The sequence below is a fragment of the Balaenoptera physalus genome, assembly GCF_965194825.1.
Source record: "Balaenoptera physalus genome assembly, chromosome: 16".
NCBI lineage: Eukaryota > Metazoa > Chordata > Mammalia > Artiodactyla > Balaenopteridae > Balaenoptera > Balaenoptera physalus.
In genome coordinates, this window is record NC_138898.1 from 88,255,832 (window position 1) to 88,267,157 (window position 11,326).

Genomic DNA, 11,326 nt, shown 5'->3' on the forward strand with positions numbered 1-11,326 from the left:
TAAATGGGTAAATTCGCCCTCTTTGGAGTAACGTCTGATTTTGGCCCAGGTTTACACTCTCACTGCTCGAGATGCTGAGAAGGTTTTGTTGAAAGAGTCCATGGCAGAGATGTATGAGACTGGACTTACACTCACTGGGCAGAACGAAGCTCAGAAAGACCCTCAAACTAGGAAAGCAACAGAGTAAGTGTCCAGAGCCTGACCTGACCCTCTCCTTCACGAGGGACACGGAGCAGATGGGAGTCCGCAAGAAACCAGGTACTGGCCACTCGGCCACTTGAGCCATCGGTTCTGCCCACGATGCAGGTTAAGACGTCCTCTAAGAATAGCCAGATTCTCTTCCTCCTTCTTTCAACAATCTTAAGACCAGGCTGAAGTGCTCCTTTGAAATTATTTAGGGGGACACGCTTCTCTCATCCCTATGTGGAGGCTGCTGGTTACGGAGCCAGCCGTGAACAGGACAGGCCTGGACACCACAGAGAGGTGAGAAAAAGGCTGGCAGGCGTGCATGACGTCAAGAGAACAACTGTCTCTTACTTGGTTGCAGTACTGAACATAATGGCAGTTTATCAGAGATCATTATAAGAGAAATTGGATGTGAAAGAAAAACAAATGTTTCCAAATCACTGAAGAAACTGCTCTAGAAACATGACACCCTTCTGCATTGCAACTGTCTTTAAAAAGAGAATCATCTATCATTTCTATCATGCCATAAAGTTGTAAGAAACCATGGTCTGATACTACCTCGGAGGCATGACACTGCCGGGACCTGGCATCTGCTGAGAACCAGCTGGACAAAGAATGTAGGAAAAGACTGGCAAATGATTCTCAAAATGTACAGGTTCCACTACTTAGTTCCTTAAGAACTATTTCAAAATCTTAACTGTGTAACAGATGGGAGTCAACACAAGGATGCGCCGACCAGGGCGTGGTGTCTGTGAGCACAGGGCCCCGGGTCCCTGCTCCCTGGAGCTCTCGGGCGCTCACCCCAGGGCACACCTCCACCCGCCGCACCCACAGAGGACTCACTCTCAGGAGGTGTTTTATGTCAACAGGGAGACGGGTTCAAAATGCAGAGAACTCATCTTCCCAAAAGAAGTGTTTACTTAAACAGAAGAAAGAGACCAGAGCAGACCCCGTCGGCTTACTGAAAAGTAGGTTGAGAAAAGCTCTGCCGTACTCGAAAAAGCAACTCGAGTACGGTCATCTTTGCCGATGCAGCAGCACAGGAACTTGATTCTCGTTTCCCACACGCTTGTAGCTGCCGTCTTGAGGCCATTAAGTAACTGGCTGGACTCATGACTATCCAGGTGATGGGGGCCCGCAGGGGGATACGGAGCCATCTTCCCCCCCAGCGGGTCAAAGACGATGACAATGATGACCGCGGTGGAGGCGACGGTGATCCAGCTGCGACACAGAGAGAGGAGAAGGCTTGGGGGCTGCAGGCCTGAGGTGACCCGTGCGGTCACTCTCTGCATCTGTACACCTTGCGCCTCTTGTTACTAGGGAAGATGGGGACCTCCCAGAACCTGGCAGAGGCGGGCAACTTGTTTCTTCTAGAGAGTTCCTTATGAGCCCATGGCCAACCCAGGCCCGGCAAAGATCAGAGCCCCAAAAGCCACAAAAGGAAAAGGGAACTGTCTGGTGGGCAGAGCCTCGGCCTGGGCATGGAAGTCCCTGACCTTGACCCAGGCCTACTCCCCAGGGTCTCGGGGTTCCCCTCAGTAAAACCAAAGGAGGCTTCCTGTGCCACGGGATACCCTCAAAGGTCTTTCATTCATTACGTTTCAATATTTCTAGGTTGTCCACCATGCGCAAGGCGCCCTGGGTCCATGAGCACGTGTGCTCCTGGAAGGTGGCCCAGGAAGGGCCGCCACGGCCTCTACCGAGAGGCTCAGCAGGGCGGCGGGAGTCTCCATCCCCTTATTTACAGCATGAGGGGATGTGACTAGATCATCTGTAAATTTTTAGTCTGGAAAGGGCATAAACCTTATTCCAGCAGATTATTTCCTGTAGCAATTCCAGACACTATATTTCTCCACGTCCTACTTTTAGTTTTTGCCCTATTTTGGTCTTCACGTCTCTTCCTTCTTGTAAGGGAAGGGAGGGAATACAGAAAAATGAGAACCGGTAAGAAAGGAAACTACATCAATAAATGCATAATGGGAGATGAACTATTCCTCATGTATGAACAAGTCCCTCTGCATTTTTATGATTTACTCAAAAAGATCCCTTTCTAACTATATTAGGAAGCCTGCATGACACTGGGCCACCTCAGTTACTCAGAAGGTATTTGTTACCTCCATCTTGAGTGCATTTTGGACAAGAAATTGCAGAAGACTGGAGACCTCACCTGACCGCGACAGTCGCAATGATGCCATTCCCCACCGTCCTGTCACACTGAACACCGTCCTCTATCCAGGCGGCCCCCAGGGACGCCCAGACCATCTCTGGCAGAAAGAGTGCCAGGCGCACGTAGAGCAGCTTAGACATGGATTTCCGTGGTCCAGGATTACAAATGGTCCCTGAAACACAGAAAATGTTCAAACTGGTCACTTGCCCCCTCAGAGATGAGTAGTTGCCCTTCCACAAAAAAACAGCTGTCACAGCACACATATGTGTCCCATAGGCACAGCCGCCATCTGACTTTTCTGCCTGTAATTGGGCATCAATGCCTAAGTTTGAGAGCAACAGACAAAGCGAGGGATGGGAAACATGACAAAAAGCCTCAGATTCATTTCTTAGACTTACCAGCGTTTAAAAACACTTCTGGGTTCTAACTAGAGTGACAATAAAATCATTGTCCAAATTGGGATACTTCTGAGAGCAAAGGGAGGCTCTATTAATAATGCTGGGACAACCAACATAAAACAGAACTGTCACAACAGAGGTATACAGTCACCCGGGTTCTCACAGCCAGGAAAATCCAGGCACCACCTGAAACAGCATGGGCCCGTTCTTCTTCAATCCTCCCAGTGACTGTGACACAGTCATCATCCCATTTTACAAATGAGGAAGCTGAGGCTCAGAGAGCTTAGTAACCACTTTCCAAACCATAATCCAGATTCACATGCTGCAGGCTCTCTGCCTCACCAATGCTCCGTGGTCCTCACTTTTGGGAAGCGAACAATTCTGATGTGTGAGACCACTTGCAGAAGCCCACCATTTAGACACAACATTTAAAACTGAGTTTGGGGCTTCCCTAGTGGCGCAGTGGTTAAGAATCCGCCTGCCAATACAGGGGACATGGGTTCGAGCCCTGGCCCGGGAAGATCCCACATGCCACGGAGTAACTAAGCCCGTGCGCCACAACTACTGAGCCCACGTGCCACAACTACTGAAGCCCGAGCACCTAGAGCCCATGCTCTGCAACAAGAGAAGCCACCACAATGAGAAGCCTGCACACCATAACGAAGAGTAGCCCCCGCTCGCCGCAACTAGAGAAAGTCCGCGCACAGCAACGAAGACCCAATGCAGCCAAATATAAAAACAAACAAATAAATTTATAAAAATAAATAAAACTGTAAAACAAATCCAAGTATCATTAGAGGCCTGTGTACTTTAATTCTTGATGTAAATCAACTCTCTCCCTTTGGGAAAAAGTTGTGATAAACACCAATTTAAGCAACATAAAAATGCCACATGAGGGGCTTCCCTGGTGGCGCAGTGGTTGAGAATCCGCCTGCCAATGCAGAGGACACGGGTTCGAGCCCTGGTCCGGGAGGATCCCGCATGCCGTGGAGCAACTAGGCCCGTGAGCCACAACTACTGAGCCTGCGCGTCTGGAGCCTGTGCTCCGCAACAAGAGAGGCCGCGATAGTGAGAGGCCCGCACACTGCGATGAAGAGTGGCCCCCGCTTGCCGCAACTGGAGAAAGCCCTCGCACAGAAACGAAGACCCAACACAGCCATAAATAAATAAGAAGAGGAGATTTAAAAAAAAAAAAAAAAATGCCACATGATTAAAACAAAAACAGTGACTGAAAAAAAATCTAAGATCTAAAAAATAATTTGATAAGGAAATAGCTTTTAAATTCCAAAAGCTACCTTCCATTAGAATGAATTACTTAGAGTCACATTTTAAAACATTAGACACTATCAGGCCTTATTTTTGGCACAAAGACAAAATGTTCTAAGATAACCGAAACAGCACTCTCTCTCTCTCCCAGGGACAATGAGTGCAGGTACGTAAAAATCAGTCCTGTATCTGGAGTGTATTATTATGTAACAATAGGCAACCAGCAGAGAGAAACAGGAAACAGCACCTGCTCACTCCCACCTCCTGGAGGGCTAGGACTCCACAGAAGAGGCTGCCACAGCAGGGAGACTCCAGCCCGGGACGCTGCCCGGAGGAAACAAATTCAGAGGGAAGCAAGCAGGAGACGGAGTTCTGGTGAAGGGGCCAGAAAAGACATGAGATACTGAAAAAGTCTCCTTTTTATGTTTATGCTTGCCTAGAAAAGCGTTTTTATTTTACTCAGACCTTTATTTTCTCCTCGAGGTAAAGAGCTGCAGCGAGCATCACAAAGCTGACGCCCCAGAATGAATGAGCATGGCTACGTCCCCGACCGTAATATCCCTGACGCCGTCTCAGGAAGTAACCCCGTTGCCCTTCACGTGGCTGAGCCACTGACAGGAGAGCCACACAAGGAAGGCCTGTGTCACAGAATCTTGGGACTTGACACCTGTAGCCACTGCAGTGATTTTCTCTGGCACGAGAGGAGCTCTTGAGACACAAACGCCGAGGCGATGCAAGGTGTCCCAGAAGCCAACCAAACACAGCGAAGGGCAGACCTTGGAAGTTGAGGGCGTTCTCTCAAAACACGATAGTCACGAGGGTGGATCTTCCCTAATTAAACCTCCCACATGGTCAAAACAGTAGGATTTCATCAGGGAGGTTCTCAAATCAAAACTAGAAACTACCACGATATCAAGATTCTACAGTGAAGACCAAGAAAGAGGTAAATACACAAGCATCAGTTTTCTGGATAAAGATAACTGAATTCTCTTTGTTCCAAATGCACCCTTACAATGTGTGCTGTTTCGTTTAGAGGTGTATCAGCCAAAAGCTCCATAAACAGGGCCTTTCCGTTCAAGTGACAGATTAATTATCGAGATGACTTACGAAACAGAAGGGGTGATGGGCGTTATCCATGTATCAGTAATAAAGTTTACCAAGGGGTTCACGGTTATTAAAAGATGTACCTAAAGTTTATAACTTGTAAAAAACTCTGATTCTGTGCAGGCAATGCAGGTAAAGGGTGAAAAGTTCAAAGCGCTCAAGTAGGTGTAAAATAAATGTTAAGCCTCCCTCCCACCGCTGAATCCCAGCCCTCGGTCACCTTCCCTCAAAGTAAACTAGTCACTCGTGTACCCCCCCCAGAGAGTCCACACATAAACCAAACAGGTAAGTTTATCCCTTAACACAAAAGTAACAAACTACATACAGTGTCCTGTACCTTAGCATATTGGAAATCACTCCTTGTCCATTCACAAAGCATTTCACATTCTTTTTAACAGGTGCACAGGAGACCATCATATGAACGAGCGACACTTAAACCGGCGGCCTACTGACAGGCACCGAGTTTGTTCCAATCTTTCGTGCCTACAAGCAACACTGTGGCAAACTTCAAGTATTTTGCACATATGCAAATATATAGGGAAAAAACCGACTGATACCCATATGTACACAACACACACAGCCAAATCAGGCTTCCAAGAGATTCAGCAAATCTACATGCTCACCAACAAAATGAGCTGCCTGAGCAGAAGGGAGGTTCTGGGGAAGGCGTTCCCTGCTCCAGGAAAGACCCAGAAGCAGCAGTCTCACAACTGCACAGATTCACCAACCCAGTGTATCATCTTGATGAATTTTCCTTATTGTGATTGAGGCTGAATTTTTTTTATATACGTACAAATCTCTTTTACTTATTTTATTGTTCACCATATTTGCCCATTTTTGCGCTGCCTATTGGTCTTTTTCTTATTTATCGTAGAGCCCTTCTATATTAAGGAGATTGGCTCTAAGTCTCACCTGTTACAATATTTTTTCCCATTTGCCTTTTTTTTTCTTTGAAAAAATAAGAGAAAAACTTTATTTCAAACAGGTTCAGTGGTATGCATGCTACAGCAAAGGCTGGTTGTAACAGCAGTTTCATTTCAAACCTGAATTGATGCACAAATGCGACACTGTTAAGCAATGATCAATTACTGCTAAAATGTGGATTAAATCCACCAATATGCCAATTCCGACATTTATTATAGATTCTATTATTTATTTTAGTAGTAGAGGTTAATTTTCATCAGAAGAAAATGAAAACAACCTTATGGCTTCTACTAAGGTAATGAGCTGTATCCCCAGTACTGCTTTGAAATTATACCCCTAGGCTGTTAAGAGAAATTCTGACTTCATCCAAAGGTATTACTTAACTGATAATCTTCAGTCATCATCTACTGTTGGCTTGATGGTTATTCCTCTTCTTATTTGACCCTAACCATCATCTGTCTTTTTTTTTTAACTTTATGGTATTCTTCACTGAAATTTACATAATATTTAAAATAAAGCATATGATGTTATTGATCTGTAACAAATTGGCAATTAAACTAACATGTTTTTATAAAACACTGTCTTCAGTTCAGTTGTGGTATCTTTAGCTACAAGTATCAGAAAATCAAACTCAAACTGGTTTTAAAACAAACAGGGTGCTTCCCTGGTGGTGCAGTGGTTAAGAATCCGCCTGCCAATGCAGGGGACACAGGTTCAAGCCCTGGTCCAGGAAGATCCCACATGCTGCGGAGCAACTAAGCCCGTGCGCCACAACTACTGAGGCTGCGCTCCAGAGACCGCAAGCCACAACTACTGAGCCTGTGTGCCACAACTACTGCAGCCCATGTGCCTCAACTACTGAAGCCCATGTGCCTAGAGCCTGTGCTCCGCAACAAGAGAAGCCACAACAATGAGAAGCCAAGAGTAGCCCCCACTCGCCGCAACTAGAGAAAGCCCGCACGCAGCAACGAAGACCCAACACAGCCAAAAATAAGTAAGTAAAATAAATAAATTAAAAAAAATAAAAACAAGCAGGATCTGTCTTGACTCAAGGGACTGGAAATGCAGGGCCAGGACTGGCACCAGGGTGTCCTCTGCTTCTTGGCCCTGCCCTCCTCTGTATTCAGCTCCTCCTGGGCTGTGAGTGGAGGAGACTCAGCAGGAATTCAGCAGCTCACTCATGCACAGTGCCATCCAGAAGGAAAACCATATGCTGCTTCTGGATCTTTCCCAGAGGAGCAGGGAAGGACTTCCCTGGGACTTTCCAGGAAACTCCCTGAATTTCACTGGCCCGAATCAGGGCACATGTCCAGTCCTGAACCAACCACCCATCCTGTGCCGGGCAGAGGGCCGGTTTCTGACACATCCACTTGCTATGTGAGGGGTCGGGGGAAGTCCTGTCTGGAGGAGGCTGCTGCATAAGCAACCCACCCAGAACACCCCGCAAAACCGAGAGATGTTTGCCGAACTCTGACGTGTGACGGTGCGTGCGAGGAGAAGCCTGAGGCACGCGGCCATCCATCCACCGCAGGGGTGTGACTGTGCCCTGACACCACCAAAAATATCTGAAGAAAAACATTTAAGGAAAAAAAGGCTTATACCTAACCCACTATTACAGTTGTAAACCTGGTGTGCTGAACAGCATGTGATGTGAACAGACAGGGAAACTAAATTAGATACCCTTTACCTGAAATGACACCATCTTTCAGAAAATCTGAGCTCAGTAAGAACCTCACAGTGCTAAATGCTCATCGTACACATTTCAGCTCCTTCCTTTCCTTCAGCATCAGCACCAATGACACTCCAGACTTGGGGTCCGACAAAGACCACAGAACCGGGACCGTCTTTGATCCAGACCCCATGCATTCACGTTTTCAGAGGTAAACTTAAATATCCAGAGCTCTGTGTTCTACGTTACTGCAGTACGTGGGCATGTGCCATGCTTCTTGGTCATCCAAATCCTAAGGTCTTTTTCTCATGAAACACTTTGCCACTAACATTTCTCTCTGTATTTCTCCCCACGAACTACCATCTATTAAGTTTCAGTCTATCGTTCCACCCTGTCAAGATCTTGATTCCATCACCCAGGGTATCAGCTACTTACTCTCTACCAGTTTTATCATCATCATCTACAATCTGTAAGCCTCCCTCCTACATCCCGATTCAAGCAGTGATAAAACACGTTGGATGGTAGCGTGCCATGCAGCCCTGCCTTTGACAGATGAGTTTTCATTTACTGATGCATTTCTTTATCAGCCACAAGAGTGCTCAGCTCAACCTACAAACCACAGTAATCGACAGGGAAGGTTTCCAACATTTTCAGACATTCTCAGCTAAGCGACTGTCTGCAGAAAATGGTAACATATAGAAAAAAATTATCAAGAAGAGCTATAACTCTTACAACTCATTAATAAAGGACAAAGAACCCAATTTAAAATTGGGCAAAGAATCTGAATAGACATTTCTTTAAAAATAATATAAAAATGGCCACTGAGCATATGAAAAAATGCTCAATATCATTAGTCATCAAGAAAATGCATATCAAAACCACAGTGAGATAGCATTTCATATCTACCAGGATGGCTATGATCAAAAAGTCAGATAATAAGTGTTGGTGAGGATGTGGAGAAACTGGAACCCTTATAAAGTGCTGGTGGGAAAGAAAAATGGTGCAACTGCTTGGAAAACAGTCTGGCAGTTCTCAGGAAGTTAAACAGATTTACCATGTGATCTAGCACTGCCACCCCTAGGTACATATCCAAGAGAAATAAAAACATAAGGGTATGTAAAACATGTATGCGAATGTTGAAAGCAGCATTATCTGTAACAGCCAAAAAGTGGAAACAACCCAAATGTCCACCAACTGATGAATGGATAAGTAAACTGTGGTATATACGTTCAGTGCAATACTATTCAGTCATAAAAAGGAATGAAGTGCTGATACGTGCTCTAACACGGATGAACCTTGAAAACGTTACCCCAAGTTTAAGAAGCCAGACCAAAAGGCCACATCGTGGATGAGTCCACCTATATGATGTCCAGAACAGGCAAATCTACAGACAGGAAGTAGAGCAGTGGACACCTAGGGCTGAGGGAGTTGGGGAGAAATGAGGAGTAATTGCTAGTGGGTACAGGAATTCTTTTTGGGGTGATGAAATGTTCTGAAATTGATTGCGGGGAGGGTTGCACGACTCTCTGAATATACGAAAAATCACTGAACTGTACACTTAAATGGATGAATAGTATGGTACGTGAATTACATCTCAAAAAAGCTATTAAAAAAGAAGAGGTGTTGGGAATTCCCTGGTGGTCCAGTGGTTAGGACTCCCCCACTGCAGGGGGCCCGGGTTCCACCCCTGGTCTGGGAACTAAGATCCCGCAGGCTGCGCAGCCAAAAAAAAGAAGAAGAAGAAGAAGAGGTGTCAAACAGAAAAGACTGGTGTTTACCTTTCATGCTGACACACACGATGGCTGACACGGTGCCTATGATAACTGCCAGGAGAATGATGAGCACGATCAGGTAACTGCTGAGCAGGACGCCACCAGGACAGTCCAGCTTCCCTCTGTGCACGAGGTAGAGCGTCAGGATGCCGATCCACCTGCCGAGACACAGGCAGCGTCAGAAATGGAATCCAAGGAGCCGCTTTGAAAAACACAATGGAAGGAAGTGAATGGAGTTAATACTTTCCAAAACAAGGCGAGGTTCACTTTGGAATTGAATCTTCCTCAATAAAATATTTACTAAGTCAACTAAAGAGTATGGCTTTCTTTTTTATTTTTAATGAGTTTTATACTTTCTATGCTTACATCCATTGTTTTTATTCTGTGCCTGTTGTAATACACTTAAAGCCATAAGCAAGCAAATATAATGTGAACTGCTGGAAAGCAGCCCCATCGTGACTCCAAGATATGCACCTGGTAAACAAAGTATATGCTTGTTCAATCATCAGCAAGAGAATTTTTACTTCTGTGGATTAACAAGAAACTGACAAACACACATCGTAATCTGCTGGGTGTAGTACAAAAACAAGGGGATGGAAAGCAAGCTATGGAAAGATGTTCTGTGGTGAACACTGATCAACTTGAAAGGACAAGGATTGCGGACTCATAAGTATATTTTGTAATTCAGGACACAACAATGAAAGGCAGCACCAAACAATGCAACGTGATAGTGATTCTTCACTAGAGTTATTTCAGAATCCGGAAGGGAACCATTTGGCAAGAACGCAGTATTAGAGATACAAGGCCAGAAGAGGAACTGGACTAGATAACTTTTTATGCTTTTATCAGTTTTGTGATATTAAATTCTTGTCTAGAAATAATAACGTGAAATGATCTCAGAAAGACTGGCTCTAAAAACTATGAAACAACTAAGAAGCAGCTCATAATTTCATGTTCTTAAATTCCTCTGCCCTTAAGAATCTACTTTTTAATAACGATGATATTACTCTTCGCTCAGACCCTCTGGGACTGACTTTCAGGCACCCAATTCCACTTCCCACGGATTCCACATTTTGAAAGACTAGAGAGAAAATGCCAGTCGTGTGTGCTCGTCAAGGGATTCAGCCACAACCGGCTCAGGAACGGCACGAACAGTATTGTTGCCATTCCTGCGTTTGGTAGACAAGATGCAGTGCATATCCAGGCAGAACGCTGGAGTGATGCTGGTGGCTGTTCCCGGCTCGAGGCAGGAGGTCCCGAGGCCACGGCTTTGGGCGGCAGCGCAGTCCCGGCGGCTCCCAGGCCCGGGTCTCGGCGCCCCGGAGGGGTGCCCGTGCCCTGCAGCGCCGACGTCCCGCCGGCGGGCCCACCCCATGACGCCGGACACGGCGCACCCGCTCTGGACCGCCGTGTGCCGTCTGTAAATGGGGAGAGCAGCGGCACCCACCTCCTCGGGCGGTGGAGAGGACCAGGTACGAGAACGCAGGGCAGGCGACACCGTCCCTGCCCTCGGCCGCCTCGGCCCCGCTCCCTCCTCCGCCTCGGCCCCGCTCCCTCCTCCGCCCCGGCCGCCCGCTGCCCGCAGAGCCCGCCCTCACCACAGCACTCGCACGAACAGCTCGAAGACCCCCGGGAAGACCAAGTCGTCGCTGGCGATGGCCCACCGCCGGCCGAAGAGCACCATCCCCGGCATGGCGAAGAACCCGCCGCCCGGGCTCGGGCCGGCTCGCCGCGAGCGAGCTGCCACCCGGAGCCGAGCGCCCTCCGGTCTCCACCGCGGAACCGCGACTCTGCGCAGGCGCACGCGGGGGCGGGTGTGTGGGGGGTGGGCGGGGGTGGG

At 47.1% G+C, this 11,326-nt stretch overlaps 1 protein-coding gene across 6 annotated transcripts in view; it reads right to left on the bottom strand.

The window, feature by feature from the left end:
- Positions 1-11,289, bottom strand: part of DAGLB (diacylglycerol lipase beta) — a 31,720-nt gene extending 20,431 nt beyond the window's left edge. For 4 of the 6 annotated variants that reach the window (XM_082429964.1, XM_082429963.1, XM_082429962.1 and 1 more), the window contains exons 1-4: positions 11,085-11,288; positions 9,493-9,644; positions 2,354-2,525; positions 1,149-1,407 (exon numbers count right to left, since the gene is read on the bottom strand). In XM_082429964.1, coding sequence (XP_082286090.1) covers positions 1,149-1,407; positions 2,354-2,525; positions 9,493-9,644; positions 11,085-11,179 — 678 coding nt within the window. In that variant the 5' untranslated portion in view covers positions 11,180-11,288. Of the gene's footprint in view, positions 1-1,148; positions 1,408-2,353; positions 2,526-9,492; positions 9,689-11,084 lie in introns of all 6 variants that reach the window. The other 2 variants (XM_082429965.1, XM_082429966.1) reach the window with 2 other exon arrangements.
- Between the last annotated feature and the right edge of the window lie 37 nt (positions 11,290-11,326).